Source organism: Schistocerca gregaria, chromosome 2 (assembly GCF_023897955.1).
Source record: "Schistocerca gregaria isolate iqSchGreg1 chromosome 2, iqSchGreg1.2, whole genome shotgun sequence".
NCBI lineage: Eukaryota > Metazoa > Arthropoda > Insecta > Orthoptera > Acrididae > Schistocerca > Schistocerca gregaria.
In genome coordinates this window covers 264,217,442-264,242,948 of record NC_064921.1, presented here as the reverse complement: position 1 = coordinate 264,242,948, position 25,507 = coordinate 264,217,442, and the positions used below count along the sequence as shown (strand labels likewise).

General features: G+C 39.0%; 1 protein-coding gene across 2 annotated transcripts in view; it reads right to left on the bottom strand.

Moving 5' to 3' along the window:
* The window catches only part of LOC126336839 (GTPase-activating protein), a 139,272-nt gene that overhangs the window by 24,739 nt on the left and 89,026 nt on the right, over positions 1–25,507 (bottom strand). For both annotated transcript variants that reach the window (XM_050000919.1, XM_050000920.1), the window contains exons 14-15: positions 12,776–12,882; positions 4,832–4,956 (exon numbers count right to left, since the gene is read on the bottom strand). In XM_050000919.1, coding sequence (XP_049856876.1) covers positions 4,832–4,956; positions 12,776–12,882 — 232 coding nt within the window. The remainder of the gene's footprint in view (positions 1–4,831; positions 4,957–12,775; positions 12,883–25,507) is intronic.

Here is a 25,507-nt window from a genome sequence, read left to right as displayed (position 1 = left end):
CAGTTGTTTACAAAAATAGACATTCATAAAATTGTTACAGTAGCTCTGTTAGAACAAAAATTTGCTGCCTTTTATCAATATGCTAGCCACGTTCTCCTGTCTGTAGTATACTTCAATATCCATGAACATGGTACAATGCAAAAAGAAAAGTTTCATGTGTGGTCTGTAAGGACATCAGCTTTTAAAACTACCATTACAATTAATGTGGCAAAAATATACAGTTTACCTCTTCTTCTTCTTCACACGATCTTGGCAGAAAACTTTCCCCAAGCCCCTATCCTCATTTTGTGCAACACAGTCCATAATGTTGGGCATTGTGCTGCATAATATGTCATAAGAAAGGTCACATTGAAACTGTGTGCAACACTTGATCACTTCTGCTGTACCTCCCACTTCCATGGACATTAATGTTGTTAATCATGTATGTGGAGAGACTGCAATTCTTTCTAATAAACTGTTCATCAATGTTCATGTAACATGACCTCATTATGCCTAAATATGGATAAGGGTGCAGTGACCTAACTTTGGAATTCAAATACTTATCTACATCTTAGTTCCCCTCCGCTGTTGCCTCCTTCACACTACGATAGACAGCAGATTCCTATTCTCAGCCAGTTTACTGTAGAAACAACATACAAGGTATTGGTTTGACCTATTACCTTTCTGTGGTAGTGGACAGTACATTTGTGGAAAATTTGTTTGGTTTGGACACTTTCTAGGATTTTGGATTTACGGTCTCTGATTCTGTTCATTTAGCACTGTATCTTGTGCCCTATCAAGTGTTAAACAATTTGTACAGTGAATATTTGGCCCTGTTTTCATCAGGACTTTGAAAGCTACTGACTATGTGTTCTGTCAATTACTCAATGATACTGTTATTACTGGTTCCACCACTGAGGGCCATTTCCTCTAACTTTGTCTTTTGTTTCAGACCTTGGGTGATGCAGGTCTTGATTGCAATTTGGAAAAGACACATTTCTTCCAACCCTCTACAGAATGCTTGGGACATGTTATTTCTCATCGGATTAATCAGCAGACTGACTGCCACACAACAGTTACTGTGACCCTCCTGAACCCCTCGAATGTGAAGACGTTCCAAGCATTCTTAGGCAAAGTCGCTTATCACTGCAAGTTCCTTTCATACCCAGCTTTGGTTTTCTATCCTCTCAATCAGCTGCTTAATAAGGGTGCAATGCTTAAGTGGGCACCTGCCTTTGACCATGCATTTAAGACTTCAAAAGACAGTTTGCATTCTGCTCTATGCTTGGCCACCTATCATCCGTGACTTCAGCTTAATGTTGCAATGGAACATCACAGTATGGCATGGGTGTCATATTGTCTCAATATTGTGTTCATGATTCAGAACAACTCATCACTTTTGCACCAAAGATGCTTAATGAAGCACATAAGAATTGCTCTCAAGTAGAGAAGGAGACTCCTCCCATTACAGGGTTTATACATGGACAAGGAAAAAAAATTCCCGGATTTCCCGGTTAAAAATACACTTTCTCCCAGGTGAAAATACACTTTTCGGCATTAAGTGACAGTATACTCTTCCTTGGCGCAGTAAAACTCATCAATTCTTTGAATGTTTATGGTTTTATATACCAGAGTAGAATTTCCTGGCACTTTAGAAAACCCAGGGGGAAAAACAAGTTTTGAAAGACCTTTGATGTGCAGCAACATGTACGCTACATATTTTCGTATTACGAAGGTATAAATTTGAATTCCACTAAACATCGCATGTTACTTTCCGAAAAATTGAAATCGAGATTGCGATGCCCTTTTGTAAGACAGTCACAGCTCATGTCACGTGATCTTGCCAGCTGATGGCAGCATAGGACACGTGATGTAGTAAGCCAATAGCAAGATAACTCTTCAGTAGCACGAACACACAAATAAGAAAAGTTAATGGTTTAAATTAACATACATAGCATTCATATATAATATTGGTCTCGAAGATTAATAAGCTGGAAGAGAAGCTAAGCTTCCATATATAATGTTGATCTTTTTGTGCCTGTTACACTTTAAGATACATCACACAAATGTGGAAGTAAAATTTTTAAGAACGACGTAAATGTCTGAACTTCTGGGCTCGACATTCTTCTAAATGGTCGTCCTCAAAGAGTTAATTTTTAAATGAGAGTCAAACGCTTTATGATTTAAGAAATTCATCGTACATTCTCGCACATAGTTCATCTTGCGTAAGAGGAAATCTGCTTTGAATGTAACGCTTTTCAAACCACCATTTGCAATATTTTCCTGCGACCTGTTAGAAATAGGTTTGTTTTAGCAAGAGAGTACCACATAACAGGCGTCATTGCGCTTGTGCAGCTACGATGACGCAGGAAGCCCAATGTTCGTACATGTAAAACATTAAACGATCTTACACATGTTATAAAAGAAACAAGACATCAGACGATACTTCAAGAGCATCAGAATTTCGTGAACTATACTAAAACACATAATTCAGCTTAAAATGCACATTCGTATGTAAATTTTCTTGGAGCACCCGTCTGTATTATCTAATGTTTGGTTTTTTATTATGGCATAATGCCATACGTGCACTTGAAATTCAGCGAACAGTTGAAACTATCTAATAGTGTGAAATTAAACACTTTGATTCACATAAATTGACTGCCTCAGCAGAAAAGATTAATTTTCAGCCAAATCTCTTTAGCAAACCGGCAAAAATAACTTGATTGTTCTGTAAGGCGATTAATGCTTGACTGTCAGAAAGGTGGAGATAAAATCTGAAACTAATGGCATATTTTAGCCTTCTGTAATTATGCAGACGTATTTTAATTCATTTGACAGCTCCCGGCCACAAAAATCAGTTTTGTTATCATTTAATGTGAGAGCAATAAATGAATAGGAAACAACAAAATCACTGAACATAAACACAGGTCACGTGGAGACTCCCCACCTCAACTCAGACTGCTCTGTGCATTAGCCCCAGATTTACCGTATTTCCGAACCGGCGCAATATTAAGTAGTGGCACCCAGCCACACTCCTGTAACCAGAAGCGGGAGAATGTGTTACTCATACGCGACTCAACGGTGCATGCTCAAGAGCCCACCCACAACAGCTCAAACAAATCTAATTTAAACAGCTGTCACGTCACGCTCATCGGAGCAATTTCTTATAAAGCATTGCATAGTCTTCTTAAAGCCTTTGACACACATCGCTGTTGGCAGACGCTTGTATGAGCACTGTTTTGGTGTTCTATATGGCGCATTTCCTTTGCAACTTAAGTTTTTCATTTTCATTCCCCCCTACATCCAACACGCAAACTTTTCATGATTTTTACATGTACCATGGTACTCAACATGTTCATGGAGCAGAATATCCCATCTACACTTTTAAGACGAAAATGAAGAAGTATACTGGTGACAGTTATGCAGATGAGGCACACAGGTGCTTTCTTAGCTAATACAGATTCACTCTCATTGGGGAGAAGAGCCTGATGGAGCTCTTGCATAGCTGCCAGCCATGCACGGTATCCAATCTCATGCTTCTCGCACTCAGGTTGTAGAAGGTCCCTCTTATGGGGCATTTCACACTTGCGACTCCAGTCTGGGATTGTGTGTTCGGTCTCTACAAGCACTGGATCCCAAAAGTTGTCTGCAGGCAGCATTTTTTCACACTGCAGACAGCATACAGGCTGGTGACCTGCCACCACAATCAACTCTGCCCTAAGTAGAGAAATGTCCTCTGCTGCCACTCCCACACTTTCCAGATAGTCCACTCTTCCCATGCCTGGTTCTCCTTGTTCACCTCCATTCTTGATGACCTTTCAACTGATTCTGTCCCATATGACAATATGACTTGCTCACCCTCTGCTGTTCTCGTTTCCAGCCTTCTGCCAGTTCATCAGAGCCCAGATGTGGAAGGCCATACACTACAGAGGAAGGCACTGCAGCGACAGTAGCTGCCGCTTCCACTGGAGGCATGTTCTGGCCCATGGATCCAGTGCAAGTGTTGTGCCACCAGGCTGCAGCAATGCCATCACTGTCTGGATCACTTTTGGCCCTATACTCCAGTGGAGAGCAACAAGGGAGCTCTTTAGGACAGAGTGGGCATCCACCAACAGCCTTCCTGAGCACCAAGCACCAGCCTATGGGGAAGGGACACAGTTTACAGGAACCTTGATACGAGGAGCACACTGTGGTAACCTGTAGTTACCACATCAATCGCACCAGCGGCTTACCGTCCATCGAAGTTCAATAGCCAATAGGAGACGGCACCTTCAGACAGTATGGAGAGTCACGCTTCCCCAGTGGCGTGCACAGACATCGTTCAGCACCATCAGGTGTTTTTCTATTTTACACTGGAACGGAGTGCTGCCATTCTCATTTTGTGATGTTCCATGTGATAAATAGCTTCACTGCACTCATGGATCGCTCTTTTTTAAACTGGTACTGAGCTGGCAATGTAGATGGATAATGTATTGAATGTGTTTGTGGTCTAAACATTAAAGTGACTGTATTTTTACTGGCATTCTGTACTGTGCGTGTTGCTACAATATCTACAACTGAATTTTACTTTCTGTATGTCTTTACAATGATGAAAATGATAAACTCTTTGTACAGATCCTATGCTTTACAAAGTGGTTAAGACATCCTTTACAAAGTGGTTAACACATCACATTCTCTTAAAGATTACAATATTACAAAGTAGAAACAGGGGAGGCAAAGCTGCAGATGCACCCATTTTGATTATGGAATTTAACATTCAGTTCCAGAACGTACAAGAAAATTTCACTGAAGCCAAAAATAATAATGTGTGTGAGTAATACCTCACTGGTCTACAAAGTACAGAAATATTTACCTGTATGTATAAAGCTCTCTCTGGCTGAACAATCTGAAACATATTCTTCATCTTGAATGAGTCTTCCTGTAGTCGTTCTACGGCCAGTATTTTGTCCAGTGGAATAGAACAAAGTGGTTCCTTTCCTATTATGAAACAGGAAAAGCATATTAAACATGTACTTGATTTCATGCCTTGTAAATAACGATAAATTATGTATTCGACTTAAGTTACATGTATAACAGACAGAAACTTAGTTTTCCTTGTAACACTGTGTTTGTAAGATATAAATTTTTGCCCATCATTTAAACATATCTGAACAAAACATACTAACACTGTTTTTCAGTGTGAAACCTAGTCAGCCAAGTGACAACTCCCTCCTGTGTGTACATGGACTGCAGCCAAGTGCCAAAATCACCAAGAACCTAAATCGCTAGTGTCAGTTGTGTCATAGATTGTGTAGAGATGTTGATATGGAATAGAGAGAGAGAGAGAGAGAGAGAGAGAGAGAGAGAGAGAGAAACTGCAATTCAGTCTCTCAGTGTAATTTTTCTTTCTAGTGGATTATAGCTTCTACATGTGCATACATACGCTGTAAGCCACCATTTAGTGAATGGCAGTGGGTGCCTAGTGGTTTAGTAGTGAATGCCAATGCCTCTAGATAGCCATGCCCCAAGTTCAATTCACAGCAGGGCTATATATTTTCTTCATTTGAGGACTAGATGTTTTGTGTTGTCCTAAACATTTCAGCTCATTTTCATCAAGCACCTGAAGTGGTATCAAATGGAAAGACCTGCACCAGGAGGCCGAACAACCCTAGACAGTCTCCCAGTCAATAATTTCATTTCACTGCATCTAATCATATGTTTTCCTATTTCAGTGTAAATGGAGCAAGGGAAAGTGACTGCATGCATCTGTAATAGCCTTTATTTTTCATATACACACCACAAAGGTCCTTACTTGAAGTGTATGTTGGTAGCAGTACAATTGTTCTACAGTTTGTCAGAAATGTCTGTTCTCTGAACTTTCTCAACAGCATTTCTCAAAAAAGGGCGTCTTCTTTCCTCCAATGATTCACATCTGTGTTCACAGGGAATTTCTGTGATACTCTTGAGTAGTTCAAACCTACCGGAAACAAAACATGCCTCTGAATTGCTTCTCTGTTTTCCTTTAATATGACCTGGCGTGAATCCAAACACTCGAGCAGTACTCAACACTGGGTCACACAAGTGTTCTGTAACACTGGGTCACATAAGTGTTCTGTATGTAGTTTTTACGTTTACACCAGAGAAAATACTACAGAATCTGTGAATTCTCGACTGTCAAAGTGGAAAGACACTGGATTTGAGGAAATGTATTGTTTTGTTGCTGTTTGACTTCTAATGGTGCAAGTTAAGAAGTTAAAATTAAGTGAATATTAGTCCAGAGATACAGTTTTGAACACGCCAGTTTTCAGCAAAATTATGTCCCGAGACCATTTTTATCTACTTCTGAGAATGTTACACTTCAGTGACAACTCTGAGAGTAATGGAGGCGACAGTCTATTTAAAATTAGGACGATTGTTGGCAAAGTTTGTAAGACGTTTCGTAATTCATATTCGCCTACATCACAAGCTTTGTATAGACGAAAGCCTCTTGTTGTTCAAAGGACAATTATCTTTTAAGCAATTTATTCCAACCAAGCAAAGTAGATTCGGAATAAAGGCGTTTGTACTCTGTGACTGTCAGAGTGGGTATATTTTAGATTTCATTGTATAGACAGGTGCAACAACAGAAATTGGGTTCCACAATTTGGGCAACACAGTGGCAACTCTTATGGGACCATATTTGGAACAGGGTCATATTCTATATGTCAATAACTGGTACTCCAGCCCGGACCTGTTCCCCTGGCTTCACAACCATGGAACAGCTGCATGTGGCACTGTCTGTAAGAACGGGCACAACATGCCACAACTGCAGAAGAAATTAAAACAAGGAGAAACTGAGTTAAGGTCCACTAACAAGGTCCTTGCTATCAAGTGGTGCGATTAGAGAGGTGTGTACATGTTGACCAAAAGTCACACAACACAAATGGTTGAAACAGAGAAGACTGACAGAAATACCGGCGAAAAAATAAAGAAACTGGAATGTATTGTAGATTACAATTTGAGTATGGATGCAGTTCACCATTGTGGCATGTTACTGAGCTCAGTGGGATCATTGCGTATGACTGTGAAATGCTATAAGAAATATTTTTTTCGCTTTCTGGATTTGTGCTTTCTAAATGCTCATGCTCTCCACCGGTCGGTAACAGGGCGAAAAATAGTACTCACAGAGTTTCGCCTTCTCTCGTAAGGGAGATTGTAGAAAAACATGATACAGAACGGAAAAAAGCTGGTAGGGGAAGGCGCTACGATGACAAGAATCCTCTGCTATTCACAGGGAGACATTTCCTGGCCATTATTGTGAGTAAACATTCGCAGAAAAATGCGCAGATACATGGTTTGCACGAAACAGAAAGTGTGCTGGGAAACTAGATACCAATGCAAAACTTGCAATGTTCCATTATGTGTTGCACCCTGCTTTGAGACTTATCATACAAAGAAGCATTACTAATCACGGGGACCGAAATCTGAGAAGATTTATTGACGGATCTGAATGAATTACTAAAAAAAGGCAAATATGTAAAAAAAATTTATAAATGTATTTTTAACTTCGCCAGTGCTGGTCCAAAGGCCAGATCGAAAAGAAGGATGGGAAACAGATGCAACAGGTGTAAAATTATTCAAACGAAGCATGACTTCTTCATATGTAGCAGTTTACTGGCAAATGAACGGACTTGGTAACTGAGATGGTGCAATATCTGTACTGTGGCAAATGTAATTACGCCAAGTATATTGTGCCAGTATAACAAAACCCATACATTAATCTGTGAACAATACATTTAAATTATTCACACATAACATGGACAGTTATATTCTTTTATTTTTAGTAGTAAAAATATAGATCACACTCAGTTTACTTGCACAAAACATGTTCACCATAACTGATTTAAACACCTTTGATCAATAAGAGACAATATGGCAAAGCTAAAACTCTTTCCTGAGTGTGATTTTTCTTGCTACTTTGTCTTTGTTGATAGCCAATAATGAAAATTAAACTCACTGTTCTGGGGACAGTGGGTGGACTTAAAATTTTGTTGTTCAAATGAGACTGGCTTTGAAGCATGAATAGAAAACAGTATTTGAAAAAGAGGTATTGAGTACACCCTGCTTTCATCTTTTCATAAATATCAACATCTTTTCGACTAATTTGTAGATAGTTGGAAAATAGTAGTGGGAATAAAATTTTTTATTCCTTATCATTGTGCAGTCAATCTATTGCACTCGAAATCTCATTTTAATCATGCATTCACACTACTAGACATGCTAACCAGAAGTTTACATTGTTTTTGGGCCTGGTTTTCGTGGTCAAATATCATTCCAGTTGTACAACTTGGTATGTTTCATAGAGCATAGTTTTTTTAGCAAAATCGGAATGAAACTACCACATTTTTGATGTTTTTACAAAATCTTCAATTTCGTGCTTAATTCATTCAGTACTGAAAACTGAGATGGAAATGAATCTTTATATTTAAGAACCATGTGTTGTTAGGTTACTACATGCAAAGTTTCACGTTTGTCACAGCATTAGTTCAGGAGATGCAAGACGCCAAACTTCAAAATTTTTTTGGGCTCCTATTTTTTTGGCTGATTTACCTTCAATTTTCTGGTTCAATATGGCTTGTAAAATTCCTTCCATTATTATTCTTAAGAGAATGCGTAAAGTTGTACAAGATGGCCAAATTTTATTTCTTTACAAAAACTATTGCCCGAGATTTACAGCTCAAAGTTGCCGAAAATTTACGCTGCTCTGCACAAGCCATATTCAGCCAAGAAATATTCAGCACAGGGCAGCTTGAGCAGTGCGGGCTGATCCGGTCCCGGTGCCAGCTCCAAGAGAGAGGCACGCAGCGCACGTAGACGGATTACACCACAGGCTGCGGCACCTCAGCGCGCCAAGCAGGTGGCGTGCCTTCAGCAGTCAAAGGGTTAAGAATACTGATTTGTAATTTTTGTGTGTATGTTCTTTTACCCTTCTTATTCACAGGAGTATTTTACCCATTTGCTTGGGACTTTGTGTTACACAAGGCATTTGCAGTATATTCAAGCAAAGTGATGGGCCAATGCCAAAGAGTACTCTCTGAAAACCAAAGTGGGTTTCCACCTGAAATGTAACAGATCAGCTTAGATAGCATACTGAACACTTTAATACCACATTTTTGAGCTCATTCGGGGCTAAGCAACCACCCACATTCCATTTAACAAGGTAATTAAAATGTCATTACCAGTAATCACTACACTGTGGATAATACAGTATGCAAATGATGTACCTTACTGACATATCAAAGTTATAAAGCTTAGTCAACTGGTAGGGACATCTGAAACTGTCACATTCTTTTGTAATTGGAATGTAATGAAATCACGTTTCAATGAGTTGCTCATTTTTAGTTATCAGCCAAAATACTTCAGATGAAGTTTAGCTTGTATAGTGTACAGCTATTATTCATCACTATGATCTATGTATCTAACTACATTCACTAATTCTTGTAATACTGTAATTATGAATTTTTATAATGCCCGCCAATCAAAAACAATATAAACAAATGACTCAAGTTACTTTCTGTTTAAATGTTAAAACATCCGTTAATAATGATAAAAAGGTCTGTTTAATTAAATGCTGAAAACATGATAGGAATGCCTTACTCCATTTATTTACTATGAAATTAGGAAAATAGCAAAAAACGGTGTGTTGCATATTAGATGTAAATGCCTGCAATAACTTTTTTCAGACTGAATTGTGTGTATTGATCAAACAATAGCAACTGTAACTTTTCCAAATGTTTGTTAAATTAACAAGATGATATGATTTTTAATTGTAACAACAATGTTACAACTGTCATGAAATATATAAGCGAGTGAGTTTTGGAACCTTGGGTTCACTGTTGATCCAACTTCCATAATATAAGACCTATGTTGCATTATGGAATAAAATGTTATAAAAAGTTTCTCGGTGTATCTTGAACTCAATTCATGTTACACACTATATGGACCTTATTTACATACACAGTACTTGACAACAAATACCAGGACATCAAGTAAGGAAGAAGTTATTTATCTGAGCCACATCATCCGTCAATACTGAGTATACATTGTCAAGTTTTAATCACTGTAAGTAACAACAATCTTATTTTTAAAAGAAGCATTACATTGCACGTCTGGACCTAGTGACTTGTTTATTTTCAATTCCTATTTCTGTGTCTTCCATAAAGGGCTTTGTATGGCAGTTGAATAATGGTGTGTAAGTGTGATCCTCCTGCATGAAAGAATTTTTAAGTGTAAAATTTCACATTCCAGCCTTCCTTCTGCTATGTCCTATTGACACACTCTAGACTGCTGATAAGTGACTGGATAGAAGCTTTTGACCACCTTAGTTATTTCACATAGGACCAGAATTTTCTAGGATTATCTGCAAGATCTTTTGCTACCACACAATGGTGGAAATTATTATATGGTTCATGCATCAAACTTTTAATTCCTCCACTTCCATGAAATTGCTTCAGGGATGTTTTTTCAGTAGTTGGAGAGAACTGTCAGCATTACTTGCACATTCAGATGAAGAGGAAACTCCAATCCCAAAGACACTATCTGTTAAAGTTGACTTTATGGTAATTAAAGAAAATGAATCTGCAATGCAGAAAATAGAAAAGAAGCCTGTACCTGCTATTTATGTTCTGCAAGCCTACATTAATTCAAAGTAGTTTCACTCTGCAGGCAGTTCCACATAATTTTATAAATGAGGCAGCAGCACACCGCTCTTTCTGTTGCAATGAAATGCCCAGAATGTGTGTGTGATGTACTCCACTAAGTTAACAACATTCTAATAAGTGTTTGTAGTTATGGTCATCCAACAAAACTGCAAAACAAATTGTGGGATTTTGAAGGTGCTAATTTTGCAGTCCAAAATCACAGTGACTACAGTATAAAAAAAGATTCCAAGACTTACCAAATGGGAAAGCGCTGGCAGACAGGCACAATGAACAAAACACACCCACGCACGCACGCACGCACGCACGCACACACACACACACACACACACACACACACACACACACACACACAATTACTAGCTTTCGCAACCGATGGTTGCTTCTTCAGGAAGGAGAGGGAAAGACGAAAGGATGTGGGTTTTAAGGGAGAGGGTTAGGAGTCAGTCCAATCCCGGGAGCGGAAAGACTTCCCTTAGGGGGAAAAAAAGGACAGGTGTACACTCGCACACACACACACAAACACACACACACACACACACACACACACACACACACACATCCATCCGCACATACACAGACACAAGCAGACATATCATGTCTGCTTGTGTCTGTGTATGTGCGGATGTGTGTGTGTGTGTGTGTGTGTGTGTGTGTGTGTGTGTGTGTGTGCGCGCGCGCGAGTGTACATTTTTCCCCCTAAGGGAAGTCTTTCCACTCCCGGGATTGGAATGACTCCTAACCCTCTCCCTTAAAACCCACATCCTTTCGTCTTTCCCTCTCCTTCCTGAAGAAGCAACCATCGGTTGCGAAAGCTAGTAATTGTGTGTGTGTGTTTTGTTCATTGTGCCTGTCTGCCGGCGCTTTCCCGCTTGGTAAGTCTTGGAATCTTTGTTTTTGAATATATTTTTCCGATGTGGAAGTTTCTTTCTATTTTATTGACTACAGTATAAGAATGACAGCTGTTTTTTTTTTTTATTGTGACAAGGGTTATGATGAAATGTATGGTTTACAACTGTCACTATACAGTCACTGGTATGTGTTACATGGAAGAATGCCTGCAAGTCACAGAGGCTCTGGGAACCTCTTTATGTGAGAGACTTGACAGCTGATTTTTTTCAACTTGGAGTTAAACAATGTTAATCAAAGGCTGATCCAACACTGTGACTGTAGCAAGTTCCAAAGACATTGAGAGTTTCCTGTAAAACACATGATATTCCACACAACACAAATGAAGACCCCCTATGGATTAAGACTAGCTATAATAATGATGATGAAAATTGATATTCCAGTAGCCAAAAAATAATCTGTGGGGAAACTGGTCAATTGATATTTTCCAAACAATTAGCTCAACCTATTTGTAACTGGACACATACAGCAGCCTGTCTTCTTCTTCCTCTTCCACATCCTCTGCCATCCATCGTTCCCTAGTACCCAAAGACGATGATCTCCATCTATAGACTGTCTTCACTCCTAACAGTGTCATTTTCTACCTACATCCTCATTGTTAAATGGATCTATAACTCAGCTGTTCTGTCCAAATTAACATGCTAAGTAAGTTTATTCATTTTTATTGCTGGATGCATAGTGGTACCAGTGCTTGTTTCAACTTACATTTTACCCACTGTTTATTAGCAGCACAATCGTGTAAATTTTGATTTGGAACAATGAAACATCAGAAATAATGAAATACTTTACTTGCAAGCACAATAACTTTGCAATCAAAATTGACAAACAAGTTGCTGGAAAAATTTCAACTATGCACTCTTTGGCAACTATAAAGGTATCTATTAAATCAATCAAGTAATTATATACAGACTAGGCATACTGCCTTAGGGAAACACAGTGGTGGCCTTGTAAACTATTCTTGTTGTGTGTTTCAACTTCAGGCAACAAAAGTGTTATCACCAATGTTAATGATATCTTTTGTGTCATCTGAGAATGAAACATATAAAAAAAGGAAAATAATTATAGACACATATCCACTATGTCTAGTCTACTGACCACTCACTCAATAATCTGAACAACAACATTAACAGAAGAGCTGTATCTTTAAAGATATAGTAAGAAAAACACTAGTAGTTTACCATTTGTCACATGACACCATCTGTAACACATACCTTTGGTTTTTGAATATGTGAGATCTTGAGTAGTCAGTCTAAAATACCGCTGCTTGAAGTTCTTACGCCCAAACCTTTTCCGACCTTGGGCCCGCTTTATCATAACTCTATAAGAAATAAAAATAAACCACACAGTTGAAAGGCCTTTTCTTTTTTACATGGAAATGCAAGTATACATTTGGATTTATATATAATGTACATTGTGGCAAACAGTGCTTCATGCACAATTCTGAACAGTAATTATGTTTCTATCAGTGTATCTTCTTTATACAATTGTCAGTGGTTGCTGAAAAAATTAAACCCTTAACATTGTTTCCAAAGAGTACCCCTTAACAATGGAGTGCATTTGATGTAAATCTCTCATAGCTAGGTGCTTCCAGAAGTACCAGATATGTGTGTTTGAGTCTCAGCCAACAACCGCTCTTATCCATCAATGAAGTTTGTATCAGTATGTATGATGCAGTTTAGTAACTGAGTGCATCTAGGCATTAACTATGCTGTCAATGCATCACTGTCTACTGTGTTATTCTCCTTATGGGTACAAGTCCCACATGCTTTACATATATGTAAAACAAATTACTAACTTGGCTGTTTACACCTTTAACATTCTCATTACATACTTTAAATAATTAAATGTGAAGAGAGGAAAAAAGCCTCAGCTATCTAATGTCAACTAGGAACATATATTTCTTAGCTATACATTTCAAATATCTTTCCTGCTCAACTTTCCTGTTTTGCACAACTGCACAAGACAAAATCTATTCACAAATTCTGACACACAATATCCTAGCTCTAGAACTAAGGTTGCTAATGCACACTAACATGATATGTAATCACGGCAGAATAAGGATGTGCAAAATAATTTCATCAGCATTTGTCTGCCAAAGGGACAAGAGAAAGGAAAAGTTTTGGTTTATTAATTTCCTACTGGCAACACAGTATTTACATGCAGAGCACAGGCCCAAAACATAAAAGAATGGGGAAGGAAATCAGCCATCCCCTTTTCAAAGCAAGCATCTCTTTAAGCAAACTGGAATGCCAAGGAAAACCTAAATCTGGTGACCGGGGCAGATTTGAATCTTGGTCTTCCTGAAAGAGAGTCTAATCTCTTACCACAGCATCACCTTGTTCAGTACAAGGACAGAATGGGATGCACAGATCCTAAACACCAGACAATGTAGAAATGTCCTGGGTTAAAAGCTATGCCATTTCATTAAGTATCATGGAATGAGTGTATGTGACAACACTGGCTTGTTCAATAGATAGAGATGTAAACATTTTTGGGGCTCATGGCACAATTTGAGAGACATGGGTTAAGTGCAGACACTACGTTTCACGCTCTCCCTTTCTTTCATTCCATTCTAAACCATGCAAAACACTACACAGCACTGTACAAGCAACCACCAATCATTCACATGATAAAGACCTACAATTGATTTTTTATAAAAACTCAGAGAAAAACAAAAGCTAGGCACTATCATTACTATAACCCCTACGAGTGCATGTTCTTTCTGTATTACGATTCCTACTTGGCAAATAACTAGCTGAAAACATACTGCTGCAATGTATTTTATTCGTGATGCATATTTAACTCGCAAACTGTGTTAATTAATCCAATTTGGGCCACCAGTTGGACAACTGACCTAGTGATCTTCTTCAGGTGCTGTGAATAATGGTTCTATGTTTACTTAAAAGCCTGGCTTATAGTGATGGTAAATGTTTTGAGTGTCAAGCCCCAACTTACAGCATGGAGGCAAACTAGTAGTGCTAACCGTATTTCACACTCTGCTCACAACTTAGGTAGGTAGCAATCAAAAGTCAGCTAGTTATACCACATTAAAAGTTCACTGTAGCCTATTTAGTGGAGATAGTACGCATATAAACACCATCTATATACTGAAGTATTTTAGTCAATATGGGAAGAGCTGTTTCTAGAGCCACGATGTACACAGTGCACAGGGTGTAACAAAAATGCACAGCACAAATTGCTGGACACATTCTTCACATGTGGCGATGAAATTATGTTACATGAACTTGAGCCTGGAAACGCTTTGTTTCCATGTTACAACTCATTTTCTTTAACTGATTAATCATGGGAAGCACACAAGCACAGAAAGTCAGAATCACAGGGAACATGCACTCTTGGTGATGTCTGGTTACATTGTGCACTGCCAGTGTTTTGTTTTATGCGTTCCTTTTACCAAGCGATGTATGTCATTGTTAGTTTACAGGTGACATCTACTGTCTCAGCCATCAGCATGACCATTGCAGCACAGGGGTAAATACATAGAGTTAATCACATACTTGGCTCGTACAATGGCAATGTATACAAACGCAGAGATGGCAGATGCCCATTTGATGTATGGATTAGCTGACACAATGGTGCTCATGCTCAACACTTGTGCCGGGAGAGACTTCCAGGGTGAAGGTGTCCTGACAGGAGAACATTTGAAGCCATTTATCATCATCTTGGGGAACATGGGGCTTTTAAGCCTGATACTTGTGACCGGGGAAGGCCTAGAAAGATGAGGAGGACACCACAACAGGAAGCGGCAATTCTTCATGCTGTTGACGACGACCCTAGAGTCAGTAAAGACAAGCAATTGCAACACTAAATGTAGACAAGAATATCTCGCAAGTGTTAAACAAAAACCAACTGCATCTGTACAATTGTCACTGTGTGCAAGCACTATCAGCAGCTGATATTTCTGCACAGGTAATCTTCTGCGAATGGTTTATTCAACGAAGTTTGAATCCTAATGTGAGTGCAACAGTGCTGTTCACAAATGAAGCGCGTTTCAATGAGATCAGATAGAAAATTAACATTTTCATAATCTGTTTCTATGGGCAGACATCAGTCCTCAAGCAAGTGTTGAAACAAGTCCTCAAAAACTTTCAGTCAATGCTTGGGCCGGTGTTGTTGGTGACTGACTGGTAGGGCCTCACTTTCTTCCACCTACACTCGACAGTAATTTCATAGAGAATGTTCAATCTGATTTGTTAGCAGATGTGCCTTAAGCTCTGTGACATAACATACTTTGTGCATGATGGAGCACCTCATTTTGGTGTTAATGTACAATGGCTTCTAAGTAACAGATACGGTGAGAGATGGAGATGTAGAGGTGGACCAATCGCTTGGCCTCCATGCTCTCTGGGCTGGACTTCTATTTGCGGGGGCATTTGAAAGCTCTTGTGTATGGAGCCCCAGTACAAGATGTGAAGAGTCTCCTTGCCTGTATTATGCAAAACCATATGCAATACTCCGGGGATATATCAGCACACCCGAGATTCACTACAACAGCAGATTGATGCATGTACCAATCCCTGCAGTGGCCATACTGAACATCTGCTGTGAGAAAAAGTTGCCTATGGTATGCTGGTGCATTTTGTTTGTGTGTGTTTCCCATGGTTATTGAATTGGAGAAAACGAGTTGTAACATGGAAACCCAGATGCATGGCCATTACTGCAAACAAGGGGTGATGTTACAGTTATAAAGTAAAGTGGTGCTTACGGAAGGCGCATCACACTGTGAATGATTTCATGAAAGTTGTGAATATACTATCAAGTGGTTCAGCATGACTCATGATAAGCCAACCGAAGTACTCTCATCCCACCTGCAGTAATACTGTGGTCAACTAATACAAGAGGAAAGAGCAATGAGTCTGTATGAAGTTGTCTGACAACTATCTTTGCCTCTTTTCAAAACTGAGACAATTGTGTGTGTTCTCCAAACTTCAATCAAGTATTTAGAATCCTGAAGTTGATTATAAAAATACAACAGGAGTGGTAGCACATTGGACAGCATGTTACGTATCATAGTGTAGTGTATATTATCGATGCCTGGAGAGCTGTCTGTGGCTGAGTGCTCTCTTCAGTTGTTCTAAGTTAAACAGAGACAACAGGCAGTTGTCACTGTGGCGGAGGCCTGGTGCACAAGTGAGCGGTTGAGGATATACTGAAGGGGTTATGTTTGATCAGTGAATTCATCTAACCAAGGTGCTTCAATTGGAGATTCGTCAGATGCCTTGTTCCTGAATTTATCAATGTTGTGCCATAATTCTGTGTTACTGCTTTCTTTAATTAACTCATTGTAGAGCAATGTAAATTATCTCCTCATTTTCAAAAATTAATCTTTGTTTACAGTCAGAAAGCAGTGCTGAAATTATTACAGTACTTTTCTATCATACAGGTGTACAAACTGCAAAAATCATATTTTTATCTTCAGTCCCACCTGAGATAACTAACCCCAAACTATGAAAATTTTCAAATTTCAAAAATTCATAAAAAATTAATGAAACATTTGTAAGTGTTCTTGCTGTATATGAGGCTAGTAGTGTATGATATCTAACTATAGGAAAAAAATAGACTCTCATAAATCACTCCTTGTTTGTTATTTTTGGGCCTAAAAAGAGGATTTTTGAAAATTTGGATACCAGACTTTGGAGGTCATATTGCCTGGTTATTTTTGAATTTAGGGTATTTTGTGTCATAGACAATGTTGTAGAAGGCACTTTTCTAAAAACAGTCATGTCAATTGCAATGTTGTAACTTAACCCAGTGCAGAGACATTAATATTTTTACTAACATCTCTAAACTGAAACACTGCCATGCAATTACAAACAAAAATGGCCACTATTCAGTAAAGGTGAAAGGTAAAATTAAAAAAAAAGAAAAAAAAACTCTTTTGAACTTCTCAATTGTAGGACAATTACATATAAAAAATAAAATATTTAAAAATGGTCAAGCAACCAACTTAATTTTTATTAGACCACTTAATTTAGATTGACCCGATTAATGGTGCAGTACTCATTGAAGAGGAAACTCGTTTCAAGGGTTTGATAAAAGCAAAAGATTACTTTTATTATTATTATTATTATTATTATTATTATTATTATTTTGCAGCTCTTTCCCTTAGTTCTTGGTAAATGTTTGGAAATACATAGCTCCAAACATGATTCTGGGTCCAACAATTATTTAGAACATTAAATCCCAACCTGTTGTCACGGGGAATCTTGTCAGTAATGAACAAGAAAACCACATAACAACTGTAATGGTGAAATATTTAAACAGTGCATTCATATGGTTATTAATGACAAATACTTATTACTACTGACTCTTAAGCCACTAACATTAATAAACTGTACATAGTTATTGTCATGAGGAACCGGCATGATGGTGTCACACTTAACTAACATCTGCCTTCTACATTGACACGACTACCACCAAATGATCAATTTGGATGAATGGGCATAGGCAGAGGGTGTATACTGGCAACTCGCAATATCCTGTTGCAGAGCATGCTCTACAACATAAAATTTGTGACCCGAGTGCCTGTTTCACCACATGTGCTATCTGGAATCTTCCCCCAGACACCAGTTTCTCAGAACTTCACAGGTCAGAACTAGCACTACAACATGTCCTTGGTTCTCACCACACACCTGGCCTTTTTCTTCCGTCACAGCATTTCTTTACTGTAACTACTCTTTGCTTCACTCTGTTTTAGTTTTCTACATATTTCATTGTTTTCCCCATCTATTTTTTTCACCATTCCCTCCCACCCCCACATACAACGCACTAAGCTTCTCACCATTAACAACTCATGCATGATGTTTAAGCAGTAATATATGTCCGCACATTACCCTGTCTTCCACCTTTAAGCTATCAGGTTTTCAGATCTCGTCCGATGCAGTCCCCAACAATGTCTTTCCTTCTCATTCCATATGGCTAGTATCCCCTGACCTACGGTTCTGGATGACTTCCCCGTAATCTACCCCTTTTCCTAGACCTCTCCAGTCCTTTTCCTTCACCCCTCTTCCTTCCCCTTCAACCCTTCTGCCTGAAGGAGCCACTGGCTCTGAAAGCTTGCCAATTATAACCATCTTTTACGAGTGTGTTCTACCACCGGTTGGTGAGAAAATTTTTTATCTATCCAATTAAATAATCACTTGAAGGTAGGCATGATATGACAAAAAAACTGACATCAGGTGTTATGGACAGGGCACACACAACTAACTTGATGTCCACAGATTGTTCCTCCATCCACCCAAACACCATTTGGCACGATATGGTGGTGGCATTGTCTTGGATCCGAGTGTAACAGCATGAGAAAAGGAGGGGAGGGGTCCACATGACAAACTATTGTCACCGAGTCAATTCTTCAGTTACTAATGTTAGTTCTACAAACTGATATTGCTTTGTGTCACCTAATTAATGCCTTTCATGGTAAATTAATTTTCTAAGATCTTTACACTGAAGAGAAATGATTAAATGAAACTTACATTCCTTTTAATAGTTTAAGTGATGAACATGGTCAGCTAAGTATGAAAAATTACTTTTCTTGGGACTGATACAACTTTATGATTGTCATTTTCAGATGAAGTTTAAACTGACATCAACTTGTGACTCTTTTAGTCACATGTTTTCACCAAAGCATCAATGTCTTCAACCAGTTTCTGAGCATTGCTAATTTGAAGATAAACTTTTAAGTTGAAGTGTGTCAGTGAGCTTCTGTGGTTTGATTTTATTTTCTTCATTGAGGAAGAAAGTTACTTGCACAAGTATGTAGGTCCAAACATCGACATAATCGTAGCTACAAACATATAGAGTTGTGGAAAGTTACATTGAGGAAAATGTTTATCCAAGTCTATGAGAATTTATTGCATAACTGCCTGTGACACTGTAGGTCTGTAAGTTCTAACCATAGCTGGCATTCTGCACTGGCAGCTCGTAAACTGATGTTGGTGTTTCTGAACTTTGCCTGCCATCATGGTGCTTTTCATTGATTTTAAAATGAACTGCTCTACACTAAGCACCGCACCATAAGAATACACGTTTTTGTGTAAGGCTAAGGCAAAACTTTTCTGAAGACACTGCTCAGTTTGTGCTTCCCTGCACTACATAATGATGTCCGACAGCCTCATTTTAATGGGAGCACTTATTACGCAGGCGGCGATCGAGAGCAAATGCTCATACTCGTCCTGTCACCTCCAGGACAGGCCTGCTGTAGGAAACAAAATGACATACATTATCAAGCAGTATGTTGCTGTGTTATTCACCAGTGCGAGTTCATAGCACATGTAAAATGGACCTCATGTCATCTCATTGAAACATTCCTCACGTAATAAGATCTCCGCTATATGCCTCACTGAAGCCCTAGTGGCAAGTAGGAGGATGGTTTGCCACATATTCATATTCTGCAATCAACATTAGCAATGTTTACTGCTACTGATCAGTGTGAATGATATTTTTCAGTCCTTTGAGCATCCAACTTTGGTGTTCCTGTGTGCCCACGCCCACGTGCACAATAACCTCTCTACTTTTGATATTCAATGCAGAGGTACATGTATGGAGCACATTTGTGTACATGACAGCAAAAGACGGTTCTGGATGATATGGCTGCTCCCTGCCTCATGATGATCGGCATTGAAACAGTGATTAGCTACATGGAGGCTCATGTCTCCATTGTTACAATCTGTGACAGAACGGTGAACACTTTCAACATGTGATTGTTGTCCATGGCAGATTACTTTAGTTGCAATGAAATTTTATCCATTAAAACACTCCCATTACAACCTGAATAAGGTGAGACATGAAAACCCCTCTGCATGCACAATCATAGAGATGGAATGACCCGTGCATAGGACTCATTTAATCTTGTCGCAACAAAATGTGCTGAAATTACACGTACGAACAATGGAAAATCCAGGGCACAATAATGACAGCAGTACAAAAAGGATACATTGCTACTCACTATATAGCAGATATGTTGAGTCACCGACAGGCCCACACACATTCATGCAAATGCAGCTCACACAACTGCCTCCAGCCGCTGAAGCCATGAGCTGCATTTGCGTGAATGTGTGTGTGTCAGTTTGTATTACAGAAGAAGGCCTTCTGGACAAAAGCTTATCTGTTTTGTAGTCTGGTTGTTGAGCCTGCTGTGACTCAACATCTCCACTACATGGCGAGTCTATCCTTTTCATAATGTTGAAATCACTTGTATCGTCATCCTGCATTGAACCGACACTGCAGCTATCTAGCTATTTCTAGTTCAACTGCTTGTGAGTGCTACAAAATTTAATATGTATGGCCCATTCTTAAGACCATAATGCACTACACTTAAGTGTTACATCAAGCTGTATCTCACATGAGCATGCAGTTTTGTGGAGACAAGAGGAACTGGTGTAGCTACAAGGGATTTATATGCTTTCTCTAACTTAAGCTGCTGTATAAATACAGCTTTGTAACTAAACTAATACGAGCTTCTGTCTTACTAAATAAAGGTTCAGTAGTTCACATCTAAAAATATCATGACAGGAAGTCCAAGATTCCCAAATAAGATTGCCAAGTGGTGAACAAACTCAACAGATTTCAAGATAAAAGTACACAAATATTCATTATTATTAAAAATTCCTGATAAAAAATTTAAATATATTTGACAATAACAGAAAAGGTACAGAAAATGAATATTAGTTTCAAAAATGATCAATTTTTTTTTTCAGTCTGTCAACAGCATTGATATACTTTGAAAAATACACGATATACACCATGTCTTACAATAACTCGGGTGGTTCTAATTAAACTTTCCCTATTTAACATGTTATAACACAGGAACTAATGACTGAACGAGTGCCAAACTTGGTGGCATTAATGTGAAGGGCATGGGGAAGAGAAATAATGCACAATAAATTCAATTTAAACACTTTTAATGTGCTGCTATGGTACATCATACCATTACAAACCGGAACCATTATTGCTACAAAAGGGGTTCCATACGGTGCCCATTAGTATCTAGAAGAGTCAAAGTGCAGGATGGCATTCTGCACAGCAGAATCAAGCATGTCCATAGGTATTCAGGCTACCTCTCCTGATATGCTGTGCTCTAGATCAGCACATGTGCGAATGTCCCTCTGGTAAACGCTGTCCTTCAGGTAGTCCCACAACTAAGCTTACAGGGTGTGTGATAAGGTGATCATGCCAGCTAAGCACCTGGAAAAGATCGGCTGACAATTTGATTGTTTCCAAATGTGTTTCGAAGAAGCAGGTGAATTCCTTGAGCAATGTGCAGTGGGGGTCCCATAAAAATTGTTGAGTTCAATGCTTCTCTCTCATGTAGAGAAGTTATTACATGCTGGCAAAGCATAATGCAGTAACGCTGGCCAGTCACACTGCCAATCTTTGGTCCTTGAGCGCCAACCTGTTCAAAAAAGAATCAGCCAATAATGAACATAACCATGAAGCCACACGATACGGTGTCACGTTCACCATACAGAGGAACTTCATGCACAGTGGCTGGACGTGAAGACCCTCACACTCGGTAATTCTGTATGTTCACCTTACCTGTCAGAGAAAAATGATCTTCGTCTGTCCATAGGATGTTGAGAATGGTTCGAAGCACCTTCTGTACAGTGGACCATGCGATGTTCAACTGTTGTGACACAGTACACACACTGCCTGACGACTGGGAAATGTGCACAGCGTTCTCTGCCATGGCAACAGCAATTTCATCAACCACCTGTCGTGCACTGATCATCAGCCTCTTCCTGGAGCAATACCCAGTTCTCCATTTGATTCAAACATCTTAATCAGGTTCCGCATAGCAGGTGGAAAATAACGACCATTCCGTAATCCTTTCAGCTGACGATATTCTCGAAGTGCAGCTGCAGCATTACTGTTCTTTTCATAGTAGAACTTCACCAATAATGTCCTGCTTCTTTTATCCAATCTCCTGTTGACTAGTCGGGTGTGAGACACTATGAATGACAATGACTGATCATGGCACTCGGTGGCCACAGTTGGAACTGGATGATGGCGCTGTGATGCATGGAAATCATGCATCCAATACTCTGGACATTAATGCTATTAAGTTTGGTACTCATATGGTAATTAGTTTCCGTTATAACATATTAAATAGGGAAAGTTTTTGTATATCATCACAAATTACCTTTTCATGAGAATTATTAGTCAGAAGAATTAACTGTACTTTCAAAAAATATCCACTGTGCCAACTTCACATGTCACACACACTATGTAACCAGAAAAGTGTACACTCTAGCTGACTTGCAAACATCAGAGTAAGATACTTAATGCCATAATATCGGCTTAAGCAAGCAGAAAACATACAAAGATGCACAGCACCATTGTTCAGGCATATCACCCAGTAGGTTAACACACAATTGTTTATCAAAGAAGCTACAAGCCAAAGTCAAAGAACAAGTTCCAAACTGTGTGTACACTATAGTATGGTCCCACAGAGATACATATGCACTGTTGTTGTTGTTGTTGTTGTTGTGGTCTTCAGTCCTGAGACTGGTTTGATGCAGCTCTCCATCCTACTCTATCCTGTGCAAGCTTCTTCATCTCCCAGTACTTGCTGCAACCTACATCCTTCTGAATCTGCTTAGTGTATTCATCTCTTGGTCTCCCTCTACGATTTTTACCCTCCAATGCTAAATTTGTGATCCCTTGATGCCTCAAAACATGTCCTACCAACCGATCCCTTCTTCTAGTCAAGTTGTGCCACAAACTTCTCTTCTCCCCAATCCTATTCAATACTTCCTCATTAGTTATGTGATCTACCCATCTAATCTTCAGCGTTCTTCTGTAGCACCACATTTCGAAAGCTTCTATTCTCTTCTTGTCAAACTATTTATCGTCCATGTTTCACTTCCATACATGGCTACACTCCATACAAATACTTTCAGAAATGACTTCCTGACATTTAAATCTATACTCGATGTTAAAAAATTTCTCTTCTTCAGAAACGCTTTCCTTGCCATTGCAAGTCTACATTTTATATCCTCTCTACTTCGACCATCATCAGTTATTTTACTCCCTAAATAGCAAAACTCTTCTACTATTTTAAGTGTCTCATTTCCTAATCTAATTCCCTCAGCATCACCCGATTTAATTTGACTACATTCCATTATCCTCGTTTTGCTTTTTTTGATGTTCATCTTATATCCTCCTTTTAAGACACTGTCCATTGCGTTTAACTGCTCTTCCAAGTCCTTTGCTGTCTCTGACTGAATTACAATGTCATCGGCGAACCTCAAAGTTTTTATTTCTTCTCCGTGAATTTTAATACCTACTCCAAATTTTTCTTTTGTTTCCTTTACTGCTTGCTCAATATACAGATTGAATAACATCGGGGAGAGGCTACAACCCTGTCTCACTCCCTTCCCAACCACTGCTTCCCTTTCATGTACCTCGATTCTTACAACTGACATCTGGTTTCTGTACAAATTGTAAATAGCCTTACGCTCCCTGTATTTTACCCCTGCCACCTTTAGAATTTGAAAGAGAGTATTCCAGTCAACATTGTCAAAAGCTCTCTCTAAGTCTACAAATGCTAGAAACGTAGGTTTGCCTTTCCTTAATCTTTCTTCTAAGATAAGTCGTAAGGTTAGTATTGCCTTACATGTTCCAACATTTCTGCGGAATCCAAACTGATCTTCCGCAAGGTCCGCTTCTATCAGTGTTTCCATTCGTCTGTAAAGAATTCGTGTTAGTATTTTGCAGCTGTGACTTATTAAACTGATAGTTCGGTAATTTTCACATCTGTCAACACCTGCTTTCTTTGGGATTGCAATTATTATATTCTTCTTGAAGTCTGAGGGTATTTCGTCTGTCTCATAAATCTTGCTCACCAGATGGAAGAGTTTTGTCATGACTGGCTCTCCCAAGGCTATCAGCAGTTCCAATGGAATGTTGTCTACTCCGGGGGCCTTGTTTCGACTCAGGTCTTTCAGTGCTCTGTCAAACTCTTCCCGCAGTATTGTATCTCCCATTTCATCTTCATCTGCATCCTCTTCCATTTCCAGTACATCGCCCTTGTATAAACCTTCTATATACTCCTTCCACCTTTCCGCCTTCCCTTCTTTGCTTAGAACTGGGTTTCCATCTAAGCTCTTGATATTCATACAAGTGGCTCTCTTTTCTCCTAAGGTCTCTTTAATTTTCCTGTAGGCAGTATCTATCTTACCCCTAGTGAGATAAGCCTCTACATCCTTACATTTGTCATCTAACCATCCCTGCTTAGCCATTTTGCACTTCCTGTCGATCTCATTTTTGAGACGTCTGTATTCCTTTTTGCCTGCTTCATTTACTGCATTTTTATATTTTCTCCTTTCATCGATTAAATTCAATATTTCTTCTGTTACCCACGGATTTCTATTAGCCCTCGTCTTTTTACCAACTTAATCTTCTGCTGCCTTCACTACTTCATCCCTCAGAGCTACCCATTCTTCTTCTACCGTATTTCTTTCCTCCATTCCTGTCAATTGTTCCCTTATGCTCTCCCTGAAACTCTCTACAACCTCTGGTTCTTTCAGTTTATCCAGGTCCCATCTCCTTAAATTAGCATCTTTTTGTAGTTTCTTCAGTTTTAATCTACAGTTCATAACCAATAGATTGTGGTCAGAGTCCACATCTGCCTCTGGAAATGTCTTACAATTTAAAACCTGATTCCTAAATCTCTGTCTTACCATTATATAATCTATCTGATACCTTTTAGTATCTCCAGGATTCTTCCATGTATACAACCTTCTATTATGATTCTTGAACTAAGTATTAACTATGATTAAGTTATGCTCTGCGCAAAATTCTACCAGACGGCTTCCTCTTTCATTTCTTCCCCCCCAATCCATATTCACCTACTATGTTTCCTTCTCTCCCTTTTGCTACTGACGAATTCCAGTCACCCATGACTATTAAATTTTCGTCTCCCTTCA